Source organism: Perissodus microlepis, chromosome 6 (genome assembly GCF_051167445.1).
Source record: "Perissodus microlepis isolate ML-2025 ecotype Zambia chromosome 6, ASM5116744v1, whole genome shotgun sequence".
Lineage (NCBI taxonomy): Eukaryota > Metazoa > Chordata > Actinopteri > Cichliformes > Cichlidae > Perissodus > Perissodus microlepis.
Genome location: NC_140466.1, coordinates 36901224 through 36929103, shown reverse-complemented (window position 1 = coordinate 36929103; position 27880 = coordinate 36901224). Strand labels below are relative to the sequence as shown.

The 27880-nt window shown below is 38.6% G+C and overlaps 1 protein-coding gene across 2 annotated transcripts; it reads left to right on the top strand.

The window, feature by feature from the left end:
* The first annotated feature begins 529 nt into the window (after nucleotides 1–529).
* LOC146386135 (MORN repeat-containing protein 4-like) lies at nucleotides 530–27880 on the top strand. 2 transcript variants are annotated; one of them, XM_084932181.1, is made up of 5 exons: nucleotides 530–674; nucleotides 2117–2188; nucleotides 14141–14255; nucleotides 18873–18982; nucleotides 21613–27880. In XM_084932181.1, exons 2-5 carry the CDS (start codon nucleotides 2122–2124, stop codon nucleotides 21765–21767), a joined length of 447 nt encoding a protein of 148 aa, XP_084788307.1. In that variant the 5' UTR covers nucleotides 530–674; nucleotides 2117–2121; the 3' UTR covers nucleotides 21768–27880. The 2 variants fall into 2 exon arrangements, with proteins under 2 accessions (XP_084788307.1, XP_084788306.1); XM_084932180.1 differs by having other exon boundaries at nucleotides 2114–2188.

Below are 27880 nucleotides of genomic sequence, written 5' to 3'. Positions count from 1 at the left end.
GCCATGACTAATTAATATTCAATAGCGGGTTAATCCTATCCCCGGTTTCCCCTCAGGGAAACGAAAATGAGGTTAGCGGAGTTTTGCTTCATTTGGGTCACCTTGATTGTTTTTCTTTTCTTCTTCTTAGCTTTTTACTGAGTTAAAGGCTTATTAGCTTTGAATCTACATCACCTCATTTAGCAAACCCTCGTCACCTAGCGCAGCTGTTTTAAGGCATAAAGAAAACAATAAATCAAGTCCCATAAAACTTGCCAAAACGCGGGTCTAATAACCAAATTGAAACATGAAATGACAGGGTATCATTAAGGAGAACCCCGCTGCCGTTTTATAATCCTACAGAGACGCTGGGCAGCACATAAAAAACCGACAAGGGCAAATGCTTTAACGGAGCAGCACTCCGGCTAATTAAGTCGTTGAACCCGTTGCCCTCGACAAAGATGTCTCCTGCTGAGGGCTGGCCGGAGCAGAAGAGCAACCAATAAAAGGACACGTTGAGTCGAGGTGACACAAAGGTAGCCAATCGTATAGCGGTGCTTTAGAGCGACGCTGAGGCAGCTCTACCAGGAAACAAACAGCTACGAAAAAAAGGCTAAATAGTCGCTATCCTCCTACTGCTCTCTTGTTTTCAGCGATGTAGAGAAAAGAGGCTGAGCTGCTCTTAAATAAAACAGGTAAAAATGTTATTTTTTTTGTCTCCAGGCCCGCTCACCGTGTGAATGCGTGTGTGTTTTGGAGGCTGACAGCGTCATGCCGGCAGGATGAAAGGGATTAGGGCGCCGTTACTGTGGCAACATTAGATGGAGGGATACGCACACCTCCTCCCGTCTGCTGACAGCTGCCTGTTGGCATTGAACAATTAGCCTGTTTTGCTTAATAAACGGACCTTGGGTGCTTTCTCTTTTATGGAGTCGCCCAAATGTTTCTTTGATGCTCCTTTCAGCGGCCGTTTGTCTACATACTCATTTTGAAGCAGCAAAAAGAAGATAGCATGCCACTGAGAACCACAATAAACACAGCCGTGTAGTAGTGTTTGAGTAAAATTAGAGTTATAATAATATAGCTATATTAAACACTACCAGTAGACAAATAATACCTCTTATCACAGCAAAGAAATCCAAAAATATAACAGGTGATATAACCGGTCACTTTTAACAGCAAATTAGCCTACTGTACAACTATAGTCTTGTTCAGGATTTCGGAACTTACATTTAGTTTAGATCTCTAAGCGGTAACCATCAGTTGACCCACACAGTGTAAGCAGAGAAGCCACAAAATGTGCAGTGTGAGTTAATGTATCAAACATGTTTAGCAAAAATAACACTTTTGTCATCTCACACGGAAATCTCATATTTAAGGAAACATCCTGTACCAAGTTGTTTGAGATGAAGACAGTGGACACCTCTTTCCACATGGTGACCACCTGACCCCCAAATATTTATAATGTATAGAGAGAAAAACACTTGTGGCATGTATGATCTTATAAAACCAGTTGCAACCATTGTTTCTTATAAAACCTTAAGGCAGGTAAGTGCAAGAAATATTTTTTTGTTGTTATAGATTGAAGAAAAACATGCAGAAACTGTCTGCTTTCAAACAGCTGTGTGTCCCAAAAAGAGAAACATGGTGTAGAAAAGATGGTCTGGTTTACCCCAGCCTCAACTTTAGAAACTATATAAGATATACGTGACATTCAAAGAATGTGAGATTTTAGTAAAACTAATTAACTTCTGTAAATCCTGTAATCAAATTCCAAAGTCTGATGGAAAACATGATGCCAGAATAAGAAAGGCTCTTATGGTAGCAGATTAATACGGGTGGTTTACATAGGAGTGTAAAGTTAAGGTTTCCACAGATTTTTAGCCAGCAGTGATTGAGCATTGAGCAGGTTTCTAATAGTGGGGGCAGTTGTGCATGTGTAGTTTTCCTGCCTGCATAATCTGAGTTTGATTGCCCTGCAGGCTGGCTGCAGTATTCAAATGCTAGCAATTAACCCATGATAGACTGAGAGGTGGTAGTATTATTTAATAAACTCCCAGCTCAGTGTGTATCAGAATGCCAAAACTACAGCTGCAAAGCTCCTGATAATGTTTCTTTGTGTCATGTGTGGCAGCAGGACCCATGACCCTGACACGAGGATCCTTTACTTACTCCAACGGCGAGGAGTACCACGGGGAATGGAAAGAAGGCAAGACCCACCTGCTCAGTCACCCACCCATCCTCCACCACTGACTACATTTCATGAACAGCACAAGTGTTGTTATAATGTGATTAAGACTGATGCTCAGGCAGGGGAAGAACCAAATAATAATATGATAATGCTCGTAATAATTATATACATAATCTGCAGTAACATATGTGGCGTGCTTGACTTATGCCCTATTCAGAATAACAGACATCTATTCTGACATCTTACCAGCACAGGGACATTTCTTGATTCGAGACACTGTACAGTTGTACAGTGATATCACTACCATCAATTTTAAGAGAGTCCAAAATCAAGGGGACCAATTTTCCCATGTGTGGATATCTTGAAAACATCCCTTGGAAATTGCTAGCTTTTGTTTCTAAGTGAAACACTGCTGTCAGGTAAAGGAGGAACATTACCTTTTTCAATCATTTACAGTTTTTCTCAAATGCTAAAACACATGTCACAAACGTTACCACCAGGTCCCCCAATGTCCAAACACAACACCCTTCTCTAAAGCTACATAAACACAACCACACCTTCCCACTGCAAAACTCAAACTCCCACACCAAGAGAGCAGCTCGAAGCTGTCAAAACTGTAAACACTATACACAGCATTACACACTACAGCAAAACAATTGAAAACACAATGCTCAATTTGTGAGAAGGTTCTTTGGTTCATAACTGCCAATGCATATTTTTATAAACTGTACAGTAACGGATCGTCATAGAACCCTGCAGAGGATTAGGCATTTAGATTTGTGAGTTTCACATGAAGACTATAAATCTATAAAAACATCCTGCATGTACGTACACTACTGTAACACAACTCAATGCAAAAACAGAATCTATCGCACACAACAGTACTCTCGGAAACATGATCAGGGTGTGAAGTCTTTTTTATTGTCTACACGGTCTTTTTACAGTATTACACACAGTCACTGTGCGGCATCATGTCGCCGAGCTGCATTGGGCCACATCACCTCATCCACATCACAGGCTATATTGTCCCTTGCTAGGCACCGCGGGAAAAACGCCCTGGAATGGCGAATCCATCCCTGGAAGGCCTCCGCTGGGATGTCAGCACAGGCCAGCTCCATTGCCCGTACGAGGTTCTCTCTTGTGTATGGCTGTCTGTCATACACCTTCCATCTCCATGATGAGAAGAACTCCTCTATAGGGTTCAGGAAAGGGGAGTAGGGTGGCAGACAGACGTTTAAAAAGTGGTCACTGTTGGTGGTGAACCACTCTGATTTGGTGTGTTTTGTGGAAGCGGACGTTGTCCCAAATGATCACATACATGTGATGTGCTAGCCTAGGATGGTGTTGTTGACGGTCCAGGAGGATGTCTTTTAGCTCCTCTAGGAAGGTGAGGAGACGTTGGGTGTTGTAAGACCCAAGGACAGCATGCCGGTGGACAAGCCCCTCCGTACCCATAGCTGCACAAAGAGTAATATTACCCCCCCGTTGGCCAGGAACCTCAGTGATGGCTCTTTGGCCAATGATGTTACGGCCTCTTCGCCTTCGTTTCTAGAGGTTGAAGCCAGCCTCATCCAGGAAGAGGTACTCATGGGGTCTGGCCATCGCGTCCAACTGCATTATCCTCTGTGAACATGGAAAAGCGTACAGGTGTTCAGAACGGTCAATCAGGTAGCACAGTATTGTCCAGAAGTAATGTAGGCCACTAAGCAACACAGTATGTCCACTAACTGTACTGTGGACATGGATGTATACGTACTTGCACATACTCGTAACGTTGTTCTATGTGTCGCGCAGAGTTGCGCTCAAAGGGAACCCTGTAGACCTGTTTCATCCTCATCTGTTGGCGCCGGAGAACTCGGTCTATTGTGGACACACTGACAGCATCAATGTTCTCAAAGTTTACATTATCTGCAATGACTTTGTCTCTGATCTCTCGGAGTCTAATGCAGTTGTTCTCACAGACCATATCTGCAATGAGGGTTTCTTGTGCCGCTGTGAATATGGCAACCCTCCCACCTCTATGTGGCATCCTTTCAGCTCTAAAGAAAGAAACATGTGTTGTCAATTGACTGATTTATATGTAAAACTACATGTAAAGTAACAGACCACTTTCACAGGCCTGTAAAACTGTAGTGTGACAAAGAAAGCAATAGCGTACTATACCTGTTGTGTTGTCTAAATGCCTTGATAATGGTGGCCACGGTGAACCTACTCAGGTTTGGATGTACTCTTCGTCCCGCTTCAGCCATTGTCATGCCATGACCAATGACATGATCAATTACTGTTGCTCGCATATCATCTGTTATGATGGTGCGAGGTTGTCTTCTTCTCCCACCTGGACCTTCTCCTCTCTCTTGTTGGCCTCCTTCTCTTCCTCCTCTACTCCGAACTCCTCTTCTTATTAGGCCTTCACCTCTTCCTCCTCTGATCTCAACCCCTCTTCCTCCTCTGATCTCAACCCCTCTTCCTCTTTGGCCTGCAGCTCTTCTCCTTCCGCACGCTTGAATGCCTTCATCCATTGTGATTGTTTGGCATCTTCACCAAACTATGCTTTTATAGGTGGGGTCACATCATTAGCAACAGGTGTCTTCAATTTTGAGTCGTTGTGTGTAGTGACTGACGCCAGGTGTGTTCCCTGTGTTCAAAGATTGGTGACTGTGGCAAGCATTTTGCATCACATGGGCTTTCATTTGAGAATATGAGCAGAGTTGTTTTGCAACATGTGTTTTAGCAAGGAAAAATGTGTTTAGATTTATGAGTACAGAGGGTTGTGTTTTGTGAATTGTGTCTTCATGTGACATGTGTTTATGGTACTGGAATATGGTGGCTACATTTAGTAAATGTGTTTAGACTACTGGTCATTTGGGTTACAGGATTGGCTTTTGTGTTTTAACATTTGAGAAAAACTGTAATCAATAAAAATATTAACAGATGTTACATGCTTCTGTGGGGAAAGTAAGTACACCTATAGCCTCAGAAGCTTATCTGGCTCCCTTTAGCAGAAATAACTTCTTGTAGGCGTTTTGCATAATAGCACATCAGTCTCTGACATCAGCTTGCTGAAATATTTGACCATTCTTCAGTGTAAAATTCCTTCAGTTGCAAGATGCTTGAGGCTTTTATTGCATGCACTGCCTGTTTCACCCCCCCCCCCCCCCCCCCACACACACACACACACACACACACACACACACACACACACACACCATTTCTATAGGATTCACAGCATATTTTTCTTACAGCGGAATTTATTTAATTTAGAGCAGTTTTTAAAAAATGCATTCACACCCTTTTTTCTGAATGTCAAAGGGAACAGCAGGCTGAAGATGCAAGAAGTTTAAATTACACAGGTTTCACTTGTCTGTCCCTAAGGAGGTTGTTAACATTGGCTGATGCAAATTTTATGCATCTCAATGTATGATAAAGGTATGAATGTAATTATTTTTTTAATGTGAATGCTATGCTATTTTCTAAATCAAAATTATGGTAATAACTTAAAATGCATGTGTTATTTGTTAAATCACATTATATTTATATACAATAGCATCAAAAGTAAATGGTAAATGGTAAATGGCCTGTATTTATATAGCGCTTTACTAGTCCCTAAGGACCCCAAAGCGCTTTACATGTCCAGTCATCCACCCATTCACACACACATTCACACACTGGTGATGGCAAGCTACAAAAGTACTTCCGTGGGATGTATAGAAACTTTATTTTGTTGGTAGAATACAAGAACAGAATTCAAAATATAGTAATTCAAGAAAAAAAAGTAAATTATAGAACTAGCGTGTTGAAAAAAGTAGCACACGACTTAAAAGTGAAAATCTTGTGGTGGTAAGGAAACAGAAAAAACAGAAAGAAAGAAAGAAAGAAAGAAAGAAAGAAAGAAAGAAAGAAAGAAAGAAAGAAAGAAAATGTGTCTCTAGTTTGATAATCAGTTGGAGCCTCCACTCCAGCATTCATGTGCTTGTAGAAAGGCTGAACAGTGTGACATCCAAATAATCGAGCACTCCCTCCAGTTCACTTTTTAAACTGTAAAGCACTGCACCATCAAAGAAACCATGACAACCCAACAATATCCAGAGCCTTCAGCAGTTCAGGGCAACTTTCCAACCCCTGTGCCTTACCACTGTGAAGCATTTTACCGTCTAAGTGATGTCCTGTGGAGGCACAGTGCTGCACAAAGGTTTAAGCCTCTTTAGATATTTATAGTCATGGTAAAAAGAAAGTACCCCCTCTTTCATTTCTAAGATTTTACATATCAGGACATAATAAAAGTCATCTGGTTCTTAGGTGAATGAACTACAAAACATGCCATATTTTACTGTGACACCATTTCTGTAAAAAACTAAGCCATAATGCAGAAGCAGTGTAGGAAACCTTAGGTACGCTCCATGATTCAGTAGCTTATAGAACTCCCCTTACCACCAATAACTTGAGGTAATCATTTTCTGTATAACTTTATGAGGCTGTCACATCATTGTGTGGATTTTGAGTCAACAACTGAAAAGTCGTGTAGCTGCAAAACAAACTCAAATCATCATCTCTCCACCACCATGCTGGTAGGAATGGGGAATGAGTACTGGTTCTTGTAAAGAACCAGTTCAGTTCCTTTGGAATTGTTGGTCTGCTTGCCTATCGATCTTGTTTATCGGTTCCACTTGCACTTGCTCTACAATCAGCTGATTTTAGTTCGTGTGCCAGAGGAGGAAAATGCTGGTGCAGTCTACACCACCTATATGAACATAATTTTTATTTTTATTGCACAAAAGTACGAGAGCTTGATGGTAAAGTTAAAACTGCACCCAGAACTGAAAGAAATGCATTATGCTGTTAACACAACTTTTATGGTTTACAAGCATGCTAAGTATCTGCAGTGATATTTCAGCATCTACAAATGTGGCAAGTTTTTAAAATCAAATATTCAGTTTTGAATTTTTGTTTAAAAATCTTACAGCACTTTGAACCTTATAGTGTTACCTTCGTAGTTACAGTACTGTATAAGTGTGTTCACATATGAACTGCAGCCCAAAACTTGTACCTGGAATGCTCCTAATACAAAGTCCACATGATTTATAGCCATGTGACAGTAAGCCCAGATAGCTTTCAGGTAAATTCTTAGCCTCTGAGTGGGCATCATATGTCAGGCCTCTCGCACGCCCCTGGTCAAAACAGTATTTTCAGTAGCAAGAACACGACTGAAGTGAACCATCTCATGCTGTGTGCTACATGGGAAAAAGAGCAAAGTAGACAATATCCAACCCCCGATTCTTCTGAAACTGCTTCAAGTTCAGGTGTCATAATTGTTTATGCCTTTCCTCACATATTTGAGTTTAGTCATACCTAGGCCCCGTGAGTATCTTATTTAAAGAAAAACTCCCTTTCCAGGCTTGTATCCTAAATAATCTGCTCTTCGCTGATCTGGGCTACCACCCTAGCTGTCCATCTAAAAAGTTCCCAGTGTGACATAAACACAGAATGGTAAATGGCCTGTATTTGTATTTACTTAGTCCCTAAGGACCCCAAAGCACTTTACACTACATTCAGTCATCCACACATTCACACACTGGTGACAGCAAGCTACATTGTAGCCACGGCTGCCCTGAGGCGCACTGACAGAGCCGATTACCGGCGCCACCGGGCCCTCTGACCACCACCAGTAGGCAACGGGTGAAGTGTCTTGCCCAAGGACACAACGACCAGGGGCTCGAACCGGCAACCTTCCGATTACAAGACGAGCTGCCAACTCTTGAGCCACGATCGCCCCGCCAGAATGGGTACTACTACCTTACAGTCATTACAGTAATGGATGAAGAAATGAAACTTGTAGCTACAGAGCAGGTGTTTCTTGAGTTTGGGTGTTCAATAAGCTCATAAATGCATTAATCTGTTACTCCTGCTGGATTTCCTGGATTGCATTTTATCGTCTCACTGGCTTCTTAAACAACACCCCACCGCCACCACCACAGCCCCATGTGTTGTTCTAATGCATTGTTGTTTTCAGTTTGAATCCCCCCCTGAGAATACCTATTAGCTTAAATGGATAATAGGGATGTCAGTAAAATATGATAAAAGAAAGTTAACTCCAGCAGCTTTTAATTAATGTGGGATTTCATGTCAGAATGGAGAGTCTGGAAAGAAGTGGGTGTACTGTAAGTGAGTCACAACAGCAAAAGTACTTTTGAAATGAACCTGCACTCTCACCCAAACAGATTGTATCTAATAGGGGAAAAAACACAGAAAAAGGTGTCAAGCTAAAGTCAGTAAGTAATCTACACACATATGCACATATGGACCATCTGGTGCCAGTGAGCCTGCTGAGACAGGATATCACACTACCTAAACCAGCACTTGTACTATAACAAAAACAGTCAGACAACCTTTAGGGCAAGGTTAAACAAAGAACAAAAGTTTGGCACTGAAGTGTGCATGAGGCTGCGGGAGGAAACATATGTTCTCCGTATGATTAGCAAAAAACTGTTAAACTGGTTTTGGCTGTGATGCACTGATATGCTCGGGTTTTAGTAAACAGCAGGGGTGGATTAAAATTTTTTTTTAGCTCAGACATTTCAAAGTGAGAAAAAATTAGTTCACTAATAGACAGAGCGCTGCGTTGGCAAGAACTGCTCGGATTTCTTCCAGACATTTTATTTACATGTATATCTAAGTATATATTCAATATGAATCTTCAAAAAGAGGGCAGCAGCAGCTGATTCTGTAAAACAAAAAGAAAAAAAAAAGTTCTACTTCTTCTACGGTTTGGGGTTTGTTACCAAAATAAGTTAATGTATTACACATTATTTTTCCTTTCTTTGAAGAAATGTCCCTATCCTAGTGAGTAACACATCAACGAGAGCTTCCTTTTAATGTTTAAGTACAAACACAAAGTTGAAAGCAAAGCTTTCTGCAGAGATCAACATAGAGATCGCTGTTTCTACTGTGGAAACAGGTTTGTAGGATTACAATTCTACAAGCCAGCTCTGCTTTGGTTACCTGTTGAAGATCAGGCTCTGGCTCCTTGGCCGGTGTCAGCATCCACTCAGCTTTAAAATCACTGGTTTGGCACACAGTCTATGCAACTGACCTGTTATTAGCAGCTGTCCTGGGCGCAGTTTGCTCTTTATTATCACATTTCATTTGTCTTTTCATGTAACACAAATTCAGGTGTCCATTTTTGAGATTATATACGTTGTAGATGAATTTTCCTTCTTCCACCACAGAAACTAAATTTAGTTGATTGTAGCGCCAGCATGCAGGGGAAAAAAGGCACGTGTTATGACTTTTTTTCTATTTGTCTAATGTGCAGATAATTGAAGAACCATTATAATGCAAGTAGTAATGTAATTACTGAATTTAGTATAGCAATATGTTACATTACTGCATTATAGAAAGTTGCATCCATAATTAATGTGTGAGCCCAAAGCTCAGGCTCCAGACAACTAAAAACACTACAATTTCAGACATTTTTTTCTACTATTTAATATATATGATGTCACAGAGAGGATATTCCTAATATGGTCAACTCAGCTCAAACTGTAAGCACAGGAGGGCCATCTAGCTGCTGTTGAAACTTTCTATCTGTGAGTGCCAGCCAATGCGAATAAAGTTGTCTAAATGGGAGGAGCTAAAACAGCTTAGATAAATAGACAGTGAATGAAATGTAGGGCTGCACCAAGGCCCAGTATAGGATAAATAAGGATTATCTGAGCTGTAAATCCTGAAAATCTACTCTACTGGAAGGCAAGAATTGAAAAAATATTTAATTTTTGCCCAAGCTAGTTTGTTCTTCTTAGAACTTCTCGAGTGTTAAATCACTTCAGTTTCTGGTCACTTTTAAAAACATAGTTAATATTAAAGTTAATATTTACAACACAGATTGTGATGAAAATCATGTAGTCATGGTCACAAGGTCCACATTCTTTTTTAGCTTCAGATTCAAAAACATATTGCAAAATATAACAGGAATGGTCACCCTTGACCTTTCGACCCCTTATCTGTAGTAAAATATTACCTTGCACCTTGTTTTTATTGATATTTCTACTATACCCAAAGCATCTCGTTCTTATCTTCAGCATAAGCCAGATGAAGATAGTACCTTTACCAATGTTACATAAACACACTTCATATACACTTTGCACATTCTATTTATTTTAACTCGAAAATTTCTATTAACCCTGCTGAATTGGTGCAATAGGATGCAATTGGGTTTTGATCGCCGTGTTGTCATAAACACAGACTGATGCACGTTGCGCATCCTGTCTCTGCGTCCATGCATGCAAAGTCACTGTTTGCACACAAACATGTAGGTGTGTGTCAGACAGAGGTCTACGGTGTCACATGAATAATTCAGCAGTGCGCTGGTTGAACATAGGCCCGGGAGCTATCAGGTTACAGGAAGTAGGTTGGGTGCATCCACAACACAACAGCCAAGGCACAGCCAGAAGCCATTTACTACTGTACTTTGCCCATGTGGTCATTTAACATCTATGCATTACCGCTATTGATTGACATAAAAGCCGGACAAATTCAGCTAAACCGTAATTAGCTGGAGACCATGACCCAACATAAGATTGGAGAAAGGCGTTACAAAGAAGCTGAACAGCAGATTAGAGTCTGGAGGGATCAAATTGGAGGAGACAGAGGAAATTACTGTCCCTTGCCACAGCTGATAATCTGTACCTTCATTTAAAAAAAAAGAAAAAGAAAAGAAACCTTCATAGTGGTCAGCAAAACACTGACACTGCTACCACTCAATTTCATTCTATAACACAGCTGTTGAAATTCTTGGTGGGAGATGCTGCTGTTGGCACACCGCAGCCTCTTTGACACCTAACAGATTGTTATATTTCAGCGGCTAGTCTGTGAAATTTCTGCCTCAGGGTCTCACTCGCTTGTCAAGGTTCATGGAGGCTGAAGAGTTGGATTTAAACTGCTGCTGGCCGTCTTCTGTATTCATACTGTTTGCTTTATGATCTCCAGCTAATACACGCACACACACACCAGCATATATATATGGATTCTGGATCTTTTGGAGCGACTTTGAAAATCGAATGCAGAGCTCCAGATTTAGTTTCCGCCAAATCTCCCATGAAAACCCTACTAAGATTAGGCAGAGAGCAGCACTTTAAGCAGGCCTGACAGATGGACTGCCTAATTTACCCATGAGCTGTGAGTAAGGGACAACACTCACTAGCCCCACCCCTGCCAACAGTTCGTTTCCCCTTCAATATATGAAGCCCCCAATCTTCCACTCTTCTCTCCACTCCACCAGTTTCTTGCCACTTGAGCTCCCATTAAATCCTCTTCCTCTGCCATGAGCATACCGGGACCTCCTCTGCCCGTGTCCAACTGTGCCTCACATCCAGTTATTCTGCTAATTCCCGCTGGGCTTGCTAATAGAGGTTGGCAGGGAGAAATGCTCACTCCTTTTCCCTCCATTTCTTCATCGACTGCCATCCTCCTGATGCTGGAAATTAGTCTGAGAATTAGAGGGAAAATTGGGTCTCACCTCTCAGGGAACATTTTAAGAGGTGAAAAATGAAAGCTAGCAGCTCACCTTTTTGTCTGCTCGCACCAATTATGAATCTCCCAATCTGCTAACTCCAAAATCTAATTAAAGTATAATAACACATCTGCCATCTCTCTCGCTCTCTCTCTCTCTTTTCTTCACTCAGTGACTTCTACTGAAAACTATACAGGTACCAGTCAGGTTTTGAGTTTTCAGTGTTGCATAGTGCAAAGGGTCTGAATGCTTTTAATACATATTTTTGTTTTGTGTAAGATAATTCAGACCAAGTGCATAAATAATTAAAGAAAACAGTGAATATAAAGCAGCGACTGTGCCAAAAAATCAGAGGAGTTTCATGTTATTCTATAAACAGTTTTAAAACAGTAGTTGTGAACAAATGCAGTACTATTTGCTGAGATGCTGCCTCAGCATTTTAATTTAGGAAAAAAAATGAAGTACATTTTTGTTGTTGCATTTATTTAAACAAATTGGATACATAGTGTTTTGATTAGTGTATAGACAGACAGTTATTAGACATGACTATCAATCTAATTTCTTTCATTAACTTTTGGATTTAAAGTAAATGCCATAGATCTAAAAGATGGGCACAGCCACTATGAGATTACCATTTGGTTTCTGGACTCTCTTTTCAAGGTTCAGTGCATTTGGGGCATTTTTTTGTTTTTTTGTTTTTTTTTTTTCTTTGAGAAGTGACCATATTTGGATGAGATTAACTATGTGCAACAAGGCAATGATGTTTAACCTTCCAAAATCTTCCTCTTTTTACACACAGCAGAGAAAATCAGTGAATGGTAAATGGCCTGTATTTGTATAGCGCTTTACTAGTCCCTAAGGACCCCAAAGTGCTTTACACATCCAGTCATCCACCCATTCACACACTGGTGATGGCAGCTACATTGTAGCCACAGCCACCCTGGGGCGCACTGACAGAGGCGAGGCTGCTGAACACTGGCGCCACCGGGCCCTCTGACCACCACCAGTAGGCAACGGGTGAAGTGTCTTGCCCAAGGACACAACGACCGAGACTGTCGGAGCCGGGGCTCGAACCGGCAACCTTCCGATTACAAGACGAACTCCCAACTCTTGAGCCACGATCGCCACAAAATGTTTTTGCATTTAAAAAAGAAATTTGAAGCAGGTGTAAATGTAAAAATCTTATATAAATCTTATATTTAAAATTCATACATAAGGATATGCATAAAACCATATTACATTAGGGCAGCAATTTTTGAAGTTTGATATGGATTCTTTGCAACAATATTTGAACAATATTTGAGCAGACAAACACAACACTGAGAAATTCTAGCTACAGGTATCAGGACAGCATCCATGTGCCAGGTCATGAGGTCCCCCATTTCCCATCACCGCTTATTTTCATTCAAGAACAGATTATTGTGGAATGTGTGATAGAAAATGTTAAATATCTATGTCTACTCATTTGAAAATATGAAATTTAATTTAGGTCTTTCTTTAGAGGAAACAAAACATTCGTCTTGACCTGGGTCTTCATGTGCAGAAGTCAAGCTTATATCTGTGCAGACCAGTGTTTTACAAATGAACCAATATCCTGTTAAGGCCACTATGTTTAACAGCCAGAACTGTGAAGATATGAGTGAAACTATGCTTTTTTTGTTCCACGGTGAAAGTTCATGGTCATGCTTTTCCTTTAATCCTGTCTGTCATGGTTCCACTTATTCATTTCTTTAGTTAAAGAAATGTCATCTTCTCTCAATTATAAGAGAGAATTCAGGATGATATAAACACACGCGATACAATCAGCTCATATAGGTGGTATGAGCCCTTAATTGTCCTGTTTTCAGGGATAAAAGGACCTTTCAATATCTGTGTCTGTGACCTCTTAGTAACATCCTTTCACACCGATTTTGTTTTCTATCCTTGAGGAAGGAAGCATGGCCTGAAGGTTTGTATGCCATTTCATACATTGTAGCATTCATTCATAAATAAATCGGAAGCTCTTAGAAGACCAACAAACTCACTCGTTTATGAAAAAGCTTTCAGTTTTCCATTCTGTTTTAATTCATAGATGCTTAGTGAAGCCTTCCTAAATGCATTTTAGTTGTGAGGTTGGAAGAGGGCATCCATGAGCCCTGTTTGGTTCTTTTTCAACAAAGCTAATACCATAGCTCATGACCATGAGCCTCCTGGTGGTGCAAAGAGTTAATCCTGAGAGCGTCTTATTAGTATATTTAACTTCAAGTAGGAGATGTAAGGGGGGAAATGTGTGCAAAAGTGTGTAGTAATCAGTGGGCATTTCAAATACTTTTAGCTGTTGATTTTTTTTTGTTTGGAGGTTTTTTTGTGTGGTTTATGTGATTTTGTAAAAAAAAACAAAAAAAAACCCAAAAACCTCTCTGCTCGTGTCTTAGATTTTTATTTTTCTGGAATTGATTGGTGAGGTGATTTTTATCCTCTTGCAGGTCTCCGTCATGGCCTGGGTCAGTTGACCTTCAGCGATGGGACGTGCTACACTGGACAGTTTGAAAATGGCCTCTTCAATGGTTGTGGGGTGCTGGTCTTTCCTGACGGCTCCAGGTTTGTCAGTCACTTTTTGCACACTCTGGTTGTTAAACCTTGAAACTCTGCACCTGAAAATTTTAAACCTGCAAATAAGTATGTCATACAGGAGATACAACCCCAGCCTCCTCCTGAATGAAACGTGTCTGATTTGTTCCTTCATTGCTTCTGTCATGTAAATAATGTACATAATGCTTGTGCTGGTTTTCAGCTTTATTTCCATACGAAATAATCAATGTGAGAAAGTTATACAACAGTAGAAGAGTACAACAGTATCTCAACAGTCTAACTTTGGTGGTACATGTGACTGAAAAAGCTTCTGCACAGAGCTGAAAGAAGGATAGATTTTGTTTCTCTCTCTGCTTCTGTTGATTAAAAATATCCAATCATAAAGACATCGAGAACAATGCAGCTAAATGAAGCATGATGACCACTGCTGTGAGGAAACGACTGTCACACACAAAAGCTGAGGTGAAAAATCAATGAGAAGATATTCTAGTGCAGACCTACTCTGTACTATGTTACCTGTCTCGCTCTCCATCCTACAGAGGACAATATCAAGAAATCTGCAAACATTTGTGTTGTTTTAGGAGTTTTCAAAAGTCAGTTACAGGACATGGGTACAATAAACAACAAAGATATTTATTTTTCTTTCTTTGAAGAAGGCCCAAAGGCAGACATAACAAAGTGAGGAGATCGTTCATCTTGGCACGCCACTGAGTCAAGCACACCCGCCCTACACGCATTGTTTATTTTCATTACAAACATTGTATTGCCAAATTAAATCTATTGATACAACTGGGACCTCCCCTACGTTTGCTGTACATTCACACACCTTGTAGAACAGTTTAGTGTGGAAAAAGTATATATATATATATATTTTTTTTATATTATTCAGTATATATATATACTGAATAATATAAATTACTGCAGATTGAATAACAATTCATCTAAAATTAGAGTATGTAAGGAGGTGTTTTTTTATTAATAAGGATCTGTGGACTGTTTGCAAATTATCCTTCACATACCTTTTATCACCAACACAAATTGTAAAATTCAGACACTAAAATTAATGCTGAAGGGGTCAGTCTTTTTTGTGTCCTTACATACAATGAAATAAGTCAGTGCACAATTTGAACATTTAGTTTCCCAGTCTCGAAAAAAAGAGAAATAAGCGGAGAAAAAAAATACAAAGCAGACTGTAGCACAATGACCTGTGCAGTTGAAAAAGAAAAACCAGAAAGAAAAAAGTTTTTAACCTCAGAATACCTTGAGTGCTTTCATGGCCTCAATATGTTGAGTATTTTATTGTTGGCTGCTTCCTTTTATTTATTCCTCATACATGAATTTTATCTGTATCTCTCTGTTGGCTTTGTCACCCAAGATATTTATAAAAAAAGATGTCAGCCCAATAAAGATTCAGTTAATTCAAGAGAAGGTGAAGTGTTCAAGTAGAGCACGGCATAGGATAAAGAAGCAAAGTATTGCCTGTTCAATGCCATCTGTTGTATTTTTGTTTGGACAAAAAACAACTGATTAATCCTTCAAAGTTCTTTGGAAACACTAAAACATGTATTTCAGGCTAAGTGAATAATATTTAAAGGTTACGTGAATAATAAAGAGAACATATATCTTTTCAGTTACTGCCTGTCGAGTTCTGAGAAGCCTTTTAGTTCAGATGAACTTTGTACTCAGCTTGAATTCACAGAAGCTACAATAAGTTTAATTAGAAGCCCAGTGTTGTTTGAAAAAGGAGCAAATCTCCTGTTGCACTGCCAGTGTTTTGCGCACTACGTTGCAATTACTTTAAAGAAACAATGCAGAGGAAAAACGCTCAAGAGACTGTTAGAGACGGATTTCACATGCAGCTTTTTATTGTCATCCCTCTTATCCTGCTGATTTTTTTAACCCTACTTTGCTCTCTCACAGTTCAGCCTTTTGTTAATTTGTGCCTGTTTGACACTGAAGTAATTGTGTTCATGCTGTGTGTTAAAAAGGCTGACACTCTGCACTTAGATTCATGCTAAGCTTATTGTACAGCAGTGACTACAATACAGCATGGATCTGATTCTGGCTCCTTCACTGAAATACTGTCTGGTTTAGTTAAACAGGCTGGGTTAGTAGTAACAGACTATATGTCGTAAAAAGGTTTGCAATCAGTTATTAAAAAAAGATGAAAAATATCTGACATCTAACATAAAAACTGCAGTTAAATCGTAATTGTCAAGCCTTACTTGTTTTCGCTTTGTTTGCATCTTCAATATATATGTATGTAAATTATAACCAATATCATTATTAGTTTGTGTCAGCAGGGCTTTTGTAAGGGCAATTTGATTTCACCAACCATTTTCATTTCAATAAGATGTTTTTAGATGTTAGATGTCATGATTCTGGTTCTTTGACACAGTGTTTCGTGTTTTCAAGTTTTGGGATTGTTAATTATTCATTGTTTTGAGTTATGAGAAATGGTTTATGTTCCTAGGTTCTATTTATATGCTTTGGTTTGGCTGTGTCTATGAGCTGTTCTCATTCCCATATTGTTTTCCATGTTATTAGTTCCCTTTATCGTCCCCCTCCTGTCTACTTACTATTTTGTCTTTTAGTATCTTCCATGTCAAGTCTGTCGTGTCTCCATTTTAGGTTATATTTTGTCTGTGTCAAGCTCATGTGTCTTAGTCTCTCAGTGTTTGTGCTTCCTCGTTTCCTTTGATAATCCCGTGGCTCCTGTGCTTCATGTTCAGCATTGCCTTCCCTGTCCTGTTATGCCTGATTTTTCCCTGCTGTGTTTCCCAGCTGTTTCCACTCCCTGATCACCCTCCTGTGTGTATTTCCCAGTTTCTTGTACCTCCTATTGTCATTCCAGGATTAGTTCATGTAATTCGATGTTTTTAGTTTTTTTTTTTTTTAGCTTTTATGGTGGTGGATTATCAGCCTAATAAACGAATCACCTTTCATTAAGATTAATCTGTCTCATTTGGGTCCTCCACATCACACTTCGCTTGGTCTGTTTATGAGACTAAAAAACAAAAAACTCTAGATTTATTGAGTCCCCGATGCTACGTGAGTGGTTTGTCGCAAGCTGGGCGACGCATTAGCCAAAGTCCTAGCAGCATTCCCGACTAACGTAAGCTTTGTGTCAATGTGATATTTTAACCTGGAAGTGCCTCAGGGAAAACAAAATTCCTTCTTGCACAATGTGCGTAATACTTTATGTGGGTCGACTGTTCCATCTTGTTACTTTTTTAATACTCAAATTTCCCATCGAGAGGGCAAATGTGCGTTTATCATCTTCCATATTGAGTTCATTGGTTCAGCTGCCCGTCACTACCAGATCAACTGCCCATTTCCACATGTGCGAAGGCAACTTTACTTGGACAAACTGCCCGAAATGCATTGACAGAAACTTTTTGGGGATTCTGAGTCATTCTGCAGATGCGTTAATTGCGTTAAAAATTTTAATCGTGCTGACCTTGATGTCGGATTAATTTTCGTTAACGCGTTAATTTCGACAGCACTAATATATATATTTTCACATTTTGGTGGTTGTGTCTGTGTTATGGTATAATTTGTCATTGAAGTCAGTTCATTTTTATTTATATAGCGCCAAATGACAACAGCAGCTGCCTCGGGGTGTCGTATATTCAACCATTAATTTTGAAGTCTTTCACATGTCTTCAGATTACATTATGTAGCAACTGCATTTGGCTTGTTCGTGTTAGTTCTATTTCCCATAGAGAGAAATGAGTGTGTAGATTGCTGTACATTATTGAATTTACTTCAATCTATAGGGAAAAATAAACTAGCTTTCTTTTTAGCTGTACTTTCTGCTCTTGCTAGCTAGCTGTGTACCAAGGAGATAAACAGAGACAAAAGCAAAAGTCTTGATTTATCTTTGTATTTATTTATTTATTTTTTCATAACAGCAAAAGGCAAAGAGAAATGAAGTAACAAGCTGCCTATTGGAAAAAGGTTACTGCATGAATAACTGATTACCTGAAATGTAAAACTAATCCTTTATGTTACATATTATAGTTTTTTATTTTTTAAAAAGCATTTAATGCTGTCTCCTTATCCCTAATCACTTTCCAATGCCTTACACCCAACACCATCAGGCAATAGTGACAGATCCATATTGCTTCCTACATGATTTTGTTGTGTTCTTTCACATATTTCTTTTCTCTGGAGTTATTTTGGTTGTAATTTCTAATCAAAACATTCTTTTTGCCATAGGAAGAAATGTTGAGATTCCAACATTTGGTTTTTTAAAAACCACAAAAAAAAAACATTTCATATTTTAAATTCTTAAAAGAAACCCTGAAAAACGACATTTTTCCGCTGCCTCTATGAACTTTAGATGGCAGGCTTACGGAAAGCTTTAGTACTTTAGTGCAGCTTTACATTTTAGTCCAAAAGCTTTTTGTGCTTTTGTACCACTCATAATTTAAATGTTCAAGGACAGAATTAGTGAGTCAATAAAGCTTTTGTATTTTTTGTAAGTTTAAAATCATACTTTAAAAAAAATGTCCTTCCTTACTCACCTACTTGTTCCTTTTCTCTTCTGCAGTGCTGTTATTGCAGTCCTGGAATTTGCCCCTGTCTTTCATGTAAATGCATTTTTATGTGAATGTTTTTTAGGTATGAAGGAGAATTTGTGCAGGGGAAGTTTCAAGGTGTCGGCGTCTTCACTCGCTTTGATGGCATGAAGTTTGAGGGCGAATTTAAAAGTGGCTGTGTGGATGGCTATGGTAAGACCTTATATTCTGATACTCACTATTAGATTATTTAGAGATTTTGGATGAGATTGACATTGCCAGCATCTTAGTTTTTGCATACTCTATTATTACCTTTAAATATGATGTATCAGGTAATTTGGATTTCATTTGGAGGAATTATTCAGTGTTATGTGAGTTAAAAGGGAAGCCTGCTTTATTGCAATGCTGTCTATGAAAAAAAATTTTTGAAAAGCTTAAAAGTATCTAAATTTGGAAACCTTTGGCTTGTGTTGCTTGCTGGACTTTAATGTTTATGCTTTTTTTTAATTGTTTAAGTTATTAAATTAAGGTAGTAATTCAGATGTATGTTTTCAACTAACCCTCCAGTCTCAGTGGTTTATCTGTCTGTGATTCCAACTACTTCAAGTGTTTTTAATTATATTAAACAGTGAAACGTGCTAATTGTCTGGTCTGAAGCTACCGTGTGTCTGGGCACAGAGTCTCTGTAGGTAATCAACACATTTTTTTATTTGAAGGCTGTTGTGTGGAGAGGGCGGATCAGTGTGTCAGTGTGACAAGTGGTGATTTCTTTGTGCTTGTAAAAAAAGAGATGGAACATAAAGATTCCTTCAGTTTCCTGACAGTTGAAGACCAGAAATCAGAGCTGGTTCGAGCGGTGGTTTAAATGTAATTTTTTTGTTGATTGTTATTATCCCGAGTTCCCAACTCTCAGCTGAGGTGATGATGTATTTTTTCAAATGAAGAAATTAACTTAAAATTTAAAAGTTAATGTAAAATTAACTTGAAGTTATTGCCATGGTTTCTTATAGCCACATTTAGGACCAGAACTTAGTTGTTGTGAGTCTGAGTAGCAGTTCTATACTGTGTTTGGTGTAAGTAGCACACCAAACATCAGTGTCACATATTTTCCTGTTCCTAACCAGCCTTAAACCAATTCAAAGAGCAAAGGTCATGTGACTGCTCAAACTCCTGGCTACACTGCTGAGTTCTAACAGCTTAACATGATACATCAGATACTTGCCCATATGGAAAAGAAATAGTAAAAACTTATATGTGATTACTCATGAAAGTGGCCACTTTCATGAGTAAATCATATAAGGCTTACATGATTTACTCATGAAAGTGGCCACTTTCTCATTACTTTCATATATTGTTTTAGTAAGTATCCAAAACATACAAGTTTCATTATATAATTTTTCAAGGGATCTTATATCCGTTTTCACTCTTATATGCTTTTCATACAAGTTTCACACAAGACAGATACAAACTTTATAAGATTTATATATATCTTTTCCATATGGGTGGGTGGGGTGCTCTGCCACAATACAAAAGGTCTTCAGCTACCCTGAACACCCCCCACCCCCCAACACTGGCAAAAAAAAAAGGGTTGAGAATAAAGTTTAGATATTTTGACTACATGATATACATTCACTGGATATGTTATTAGGTACACCTTGCCAATTGGAACCCTTTTTGCCTTCAGAACTCCTTTAATTCTTTGTGTCATCAACAACTGTGCCACATTCAAAGTCACTTTAATCACATTTCTTCCCCATTCTGTCGCTCGGTGTCTGATGCTCAGTGATAGGCTGATTCGATGTTTGCGTTAACGAGAAGCTGAACAGATGTAAGGTTGTATAACAGTTAAATGAACATGCTTACTAAGCAAATTTAAAGACTTTTGAATGAATGAACTACAATACAAATGATATACAAGTTTTCATTTTTTTTTTCAAAATTATTGTGTTGGTGTGATTGTTTTATTTTAGTCAGGCACAAGTAATGTAAGGAAGAACATTTAAAATATGAAGAAGGAGGGAAAGCGGACATTTCTTGAATAAATTCATTTGATCAGCATCCTGTGTCACCTGGCATTTTTATACCCCTTTGTGTATTAACTTATTTGTGCTTTTAATGCGTTTTCTTTGCTGTTTTAAATTTTGTTAGCAATTTTTTGGTATCGTATCCACTTTTGTTGTTTTTGTCATGTGATCTCCTAAACACTGAGGCAATATTTTAACATGTTGGGAACTAAACTGATTTAATCTCTTGCTCGTTGGATGAAGCCAGTAGTTGGTTAGCTTAGCTTAGCATAAACACTGCTCTCCTGGCCTCGTGCAAAGGTAACAAAAAAACAACTTTCTACCACATTATTTCAAGCCAAAGCTAACACTTTGTTTCTTGTTTGTTAAATCTGTACAAAGCTCAAGAGTAAAGATGACAGTCTGTCATTTTAGGGGCTGTTATGTGACAGGCTACAAATAACCTGCTGGACTCCCCAGTAGTTGCCAGGCAACTTGTCCCAAAGATGCGAAAGCAGCCTTCAGAGTCAAAGTCTGTGCTGTGTACATGGACCATCCACCCCCTGAACCCCCTCCTTCTGACTTCTGTGAAGCATAAGAACATGACACGCTGCCAGTGAACATTAATCCAGGCAGCAATTACATTTCCTGCTAAAGCAGACAGTTATTTTCAGAGACAGAAAATTCAAAACAGTCCATAAAGGCAGCCAGATCTGACACTTCTGGCCATGTGTCACTTGTTTGATGAAGTGAGTTGTGTCTCGAGTATGGCTGTTAGTCAGTTTCCTCCGTACCTGTTTGCTTTGATAAAATGCATGATGAGAATTTTGTGTGGTGCAGGAGTGCTGGCGTTTGTGGACGGAGGCCCCGGAGGAGGAGGAGGCACCCACGAGGGTCTGTTTGAGACCAGCCAGCTGATGAAGAGAGAGAACAGCCAGGGAGCTGTGCAGAGGGCGCAGGCGGCAGCTGCCAAGGCCCGAGCTCTGGCCATGTGACGTGGACTACATCACCCACAGTGCCCCAGTACCAGAATCATCCTCCCAACACTTCCCCCTTGGTTTGAGCTGTTTAATTTTTCCTTTAATTTTATTACTCTTTGGTTCCTTCTCATCCACTTTTTGTTGGACTGGTAAGTTAGTTTTTAGGATTTTATTCTTATACGTCTGTTCTATCTCTCATTCACGTAACATGCAGTATGCGCAGAGAAGAAATGAATGGCTCCCTTAAGTTTTGTCAACACAGCCACTGAATCAGGATCTGCTGAGCCAAACGCAGATTTAATGTTCAGTTCACACACTGGTGCTAAATCTGTTTCAGGGTCAGTTAATCTGACAAAACACAGAAGTGCATGTGGACGTTTTCCAGTAAACACTGATTTGGTGAGTTTCATGTCAAAAGAATATCTGACATGTGGGTTTAAAGTGACCTAAATTGAGTTTAATAAAGAAGTCAATTTTTATGTTTCAAAGTGAAAGTGCACAAAAAAAATAGTGAGACTTTATATTTCTGAATAAATTAACTATTAACAAATAGTAGATAAACAAAAGTAAAACAAATGAATCTGATTTGATTTAATGTTTATTTTTACTGGTGAATTCTCGAGCCTAACAAATATAAAAGTCATAACTGGTTTAAAACCAAAGATTACATTTTTAACTTTTAATCACAGTTTTATTCAAATTTATTGATGTAAAACTTGTGTTAGAGCTGTTTTGTCTTCAAATATTCAGCAGAGCACTACAGACCATGGCTATGACAAAGGACGTAAATGTGGTAAAAAGTAACTTTATTGCATTACACAGCAGACAACCAACAAACAGGGGACAGGCACATTTTCATTACTAACATAAAAAATACAAACATATTTGATTTAATAAGAGATTATTCATTTAAAAGTGACTTCTCATATTTTGCCAACCAGGAACAAAAGCCACAGTAGATTCAGTACTCAATTCTAGTCACTTGAATTAGTGTTTCAGCAGCACTGACATGCTTTCACATGGAAATGAAGTAATTCATATACGTTTAGAACAAAATGTCTAAAAACTTTATTTTATAGGTCTCAGATTCTAATGAGCAGTTTCAAAGAATTCTGCCATGTGATTCTAATTAGAGTCAAAATACAGACCATGAATAAGTGGAACGCTGTTATTTACTTAATTGCTTGAGACAGTGTAGCAGAGGTCAGCTGACACTGCAAAAATATAAACAAAGCTTACAGTTTCAGATACTGTTTGTATAAATGAAATTTACAATTACAAAGAGAAATGAGTTACTGCTTGAGAGCTGTCCACATAGGTCAGCTCTAAGGAAACTTACACAACAATGGATTGCCTGTTTTTAGTCAAATTAAATATAAGGGAAAACTATTCAAAAAGGTGCCAACAGGCTTCATTCTTACTTACCACTAAATCTGAAATAAATCAATGAAAGGAATGTTTATTTTCATATCAGCACTTGTTTTGAACATCAGCTCACCAGATCAGTACTTTCTGGGTTTCCTACCTTCCCTTTAAAATGCGTGTTTTTTTTCTGACCTCTTATTGGTGCTCTAAGGTGAATAGATTGTTCAGTTTGAGTCAGAGAGATGTCAGGAGGGCCTTGGTTAGAGACGATGTGAGCAGCGTTTGGTGGTCCTTTTCACTCAGTGCCGTTACAGCTCAGTCTGATTACAGAACAGCAGGAACATCTTCCTCAGTGCCAAACACACAGTGCCAAGCGGCTGCAGCTGATCCCGAATCAGTGGCTTATTATCAGAGAGGAAGCTGGGAGGGTGGAGGATGGGGATTAATAGTGAGGAGAATGGGAGTGCCTGCATTGTCACAGGCTGCAATAATGAGTGCAATTTCTGTTTTGGAGGTGCAATTTGATAATAGCATGCAATTTCTGTTTGAAAGCAAGATTTTCCTTCCACCGGCTTTTATATTTGGAGTTGAGGAGCTTCCTGCTCTGTCAGGAAAGAAAGGCTTTGTAGGTGAAAGGGAGGGCCATCTGATGAAGGAGGCTCAAATGACTTGAAGGGTTTCGTGGGAGAACTATGTGGACCTTTTTCTGCGTGAAATTTGAGCCATTTTCTAAGAAACAGCATTAAGATTATGCCTCTTTTTTTAAATGTCAAAATGTAATTTAAATTTATGTCAAAATCCATGAACCAAAAACATTGTGTATTTTTGCAGTGCAAATCTTCACATAGGCCAAGGTTTTCCAGCAAGGTAAAACATATTGTAATGTGCTTTATGCACTTTTCTTTTTTACTCTTCACAACCCTTAATTATTGATGTCACTTTGGAGTCTCATCTGATGTTTACAGTTTGTGTATCCTACCCCCCCAACAAACGAAAAAAGTAAGTAGCACATACTTTATGTGTATCATACCTGCTGGGAATCAGTGGCCATCTATGTAATCAGACTGGTGGTGTAGATGTGCTATATATATGTGTGTGTGAATGTAGTCGTACTGTTGTGGGTGGGGGTTGGGGTATTCAACGTGTAATGGAGTTAAGTGTCAGTTACGTGAATGTTCCAGTGTGCAATTAATTTGGGATGTGGTTTGGGGGCCGATGTCTTCCCTGCTGACCAGTTTGACAGCGACATCTAAAAGAGCTGAAGTGATGGAGGCATCTTACACCTTTTAATTGGCTTTGGGATCCAAACAGAAACTGTCAAACATATGCGGTTATTAGGGGATGACGTGGGCTGGGTTTCCACTGGAATAATCTTCAGTCTTATTCACTGTATTATTTCAGACAAAAATGTTGTGACTATGTTCATAGAGAATCTTTTAACTTTGTCGTGTATTGTATTTAACTGAATGATCCCATGTTCCTTCACAGTCTTAGAAAACAAAGAGGATAATGAAACCCTTTAAAATGCACCTTAAAACCTCAACTTTAAAAGTTGCCATGTGATATTAACACGAATGACTGTCTCTCAGCATTAGCAAAGTTACGCTTTCTAATGTGGGTATGACTGAAATCATTGGTTCACTGTGATGAGTATTAATTATTAATGAGGGTGCCATCTAAATCCACCCTAAAACAGAATTCACATATTTCAGAAAAAGTCAAACGATCTCTAATAATGGAGCTTTGAGACAGTTTATGGACTTAAAGAGAGAATCAGGTTACATGCTATCTGCCATAGCTTTTAGAGCTGGTTGGAACATTATAAAAGGAGAATGTGAGGTCTTGAATTAAAATTAATAGTCACAGGAACATTAAACTGTTTTCTTTGGGGGGTTTTTTTTTATTTGTTTGATTTAAAAACAAAGCATTTCAACTCTTAATTCTCACTAGATTATCTAAGATCACTAAAATAAATAATAATACGCTAAGAAATAGTTTTACGTTTTGGTGCCATGTCCACATCTGTGCCAAGTATGATGCTAAAGCCAGATTAAGCTAAGTAGCTTAATTGACTTATTATTATTATTATTATTATTGGCTAAGCTAATTTCCAGTGGGCAGTGAGTGATTCTTAAGTTCTCATATAATTCTTTATGATTACCGCATAAATTTTATTTAACTGAAAGTTTGATATTTTATAGACAAAGCTATTCTGCTCTTTCATGTTATTCCCCGACTTTGTGCAAAGATACGCTAACACTAGGAAATTAGTCTTACTAATCAAATTTGACTCTTCTTCAGTTTAAAATAGTGATTGAAATAATTCAAACCCTAAAAAAATATATTTTGTGTACACATTCTGTACACAGGAGAGAGGCTAGAAATATGACTTTCTGCACATTTCAGCATCATTTCAAACAAGGTTCTCCTTTTCTTTTCTTGCATGTTAGGCTTTTCCGCATTGATTAATCTTAAAATTATTAGGTAGAAACTGAAAAGTGACTGCATTTAAAAAACACTGTAACAGGTTAAATGAACAAGAGTCACCTTGAACTGCAGCTGATATATAAGTTGCTTCCAGCTGTTTAAGAAGTCTTTCCTTTAGGCTTGTTTGCAAACACAGCTGCATCAAAGATGTCAAAATGTCCAAAGTCACATTTATTCATTTTCTTCAGTTATTTTTGTCAGCAGTGTAAACAGCACATTGTGTCTGATTAGTCCTTACTAGAGACTATTGTGTCTTTAATGGTTAATTCTTTTCCTTCCACAGCTTCAGCAGCACTTTCTCTTATTAAACCCCAAATTATGATCAATTAAATAAAATAATTACTGAATATTAAAATTAATAGCCTATGATTAACCTTTAATTATAATCTATTAGTAGTTACGTCACACACATCAATCCACCATGAGTCTCACTTCAAGTGGTAGCTATAAATTGGGAGTGCTGTGGTTTATTTATTATATTCTTAAAAGGATCATTCATCAAAATGTAAACATAAAGACAAAGAACATCAGCAAAATTCAGACAGTTAATTTTTTATGCAAAAGGATGGAATGAAATAACGTGAATTCCGTTTTAGGTGGGATTTCTAATAGTCTGAGGACTCGATGCCTTTTAAATGGGTTATTTTAACAGTGAAATGCCATTTTTGAGGACAGTTTTCTTTCTTTCTTTCTTTTTTACTGAGGCTCTCTGACTGTTTCATTTACACCAGGAATCCATTGTTGTTGTTATTCTTGGTGTCTTGAGCTGCATGTACATTTTAATATTTTCTCTCTCTTTCAAGAGGCATTGCCTGAGTCTGTATAGAGAGAAACGGACACTTAATTCACACACATGTGTGAGGAATGGAGACATAATCAGTGTCTATAATTTCATTAGTTCTACAGTATTTACTTCTCACACTCTTTCACACAAACACGCACACACTTGCGCTTAGACTGTCCTTATGTACGGCACAAACACAAACAAGCCCATTACCATAATCACCACTATAATGAGAAAATAGGGCGAGAGCAATCCAGGGCTCTTTAACAGTTGTTCAACAAGTGAGAGAATCAACACTGCTTATGAAAAATGAGACACAGTTACTTAATCGAGTGCCTGAACAAAAACCTTCTTCTACTGTGCTTTGAATACCGGCTGACTGTTTTACTTACTCTTATTACTTTCTCTTAAATCTTTTTGTCTTTTTGTGTGTTTTTGTGTTTGTGCTTAATAAAGGGAAAACATGAGTGTGGGGTTGAAGGTTTACCAGTTTATCACACTGGTGAGATGATTGCCTGATGAGTAACAACCAACTCACTGCCTTCACTCACAGTATGCCTTCATATTTGTTTTGGGTATTTTAAATACTTGAGAGATGGAAACTGAAACATTACACAAGGGTTTTCAAAATATCTGGATTTTAGAGATTTTTTGGATTTTTTTTTAAGTTTTCAGCAACAAAGGGAAAAAAATGGCTCAGGTCTTACATTATCTTGCTGTCGAGATTTTATCCTGAAATACGCCATGAATATATACAACAATAGCTTTTGTTGGAGTAAAACTGGTGTCTTTAAGGGGGTCTCTGGCAATTTTGTTTGAAATAAGCAGAACTTGCTTTATGTTATAGAAAAGCCTATCAAGCTGCATAATGGGAAATTTAGGATTCGGCATTTGGGCGTGATCCAGACTAGGGATGCATGGCTGTTCTGCAGAGAAATATTTCATGCATGGTTTTCAGTCGTCTATCTGATCTCCGATGGAACAGACATGCTTCTGTTTTAATCAGTTCAGCTTTCTGCTTAGAAGGCAGTTTGTGTTTCATTTGTATTGCACATTTTGGTGGCCAGAAAGGTGTGTTTGTACTTTTAGTGTATTTTCTTCCATTTCACGCACATAAATAAAATCATTGTGAATGAGGCTCTGAGTGAAGCCAGCACCTCCATACTGTGTAGAGCAGCTATTGTGCTGCTTATGTTATGCCTCCTGTGTTGACATAGTTTAAAGTCAGGATATGTCAGCCTCTGCTGACTGAATTTCACCCATTTAAGTGGAATATGAAATTGCTGCAGTACCCCTTTAGAGGGAATAATTGTTGAGCCATTAAAAAGACTGAACGTCTCTCAGTTCTGTGTGCTGACAGCCTGATGAGAGCACGTCTGCTAATTCAGCCAAAGGAAAGCTCCACAGATTAGAGGCAGATTAGAGTTTTTTCAGGACTGTTTGGTCAAAGAAGCCAATCAACACAAAGTAAATGACATTTACTCTTTAAGGT

What these genes read in the sequence shown, in the direction of transcription:
- LOC146386135 (XM_084932181.1), top strand. Translation starts at nt 2,122, where the DNA reads ATGACCCTGACACGAGGATCCTTTACTTACTCCAACGGCGAGGAGTAC. An exon ending in CCACGGGGAATGGAAAGAAG is followed by an intron (nt 2,189 to 14,140) that starts GCAAGACCCACC and finishes ATCCTCTTGCAG; the next exon opens with GTCTCCGTCATGGCCTGGGT. An exon ending in TGGCTGTGTGGATGGCTATG is followed by an intron (nt 18,983 to 21,612) that starts GTAAGACCTTAT and finishes TGTGTGGTGCAG; the next exon opens with GAGTGCTGGCGTTTGTGGAC.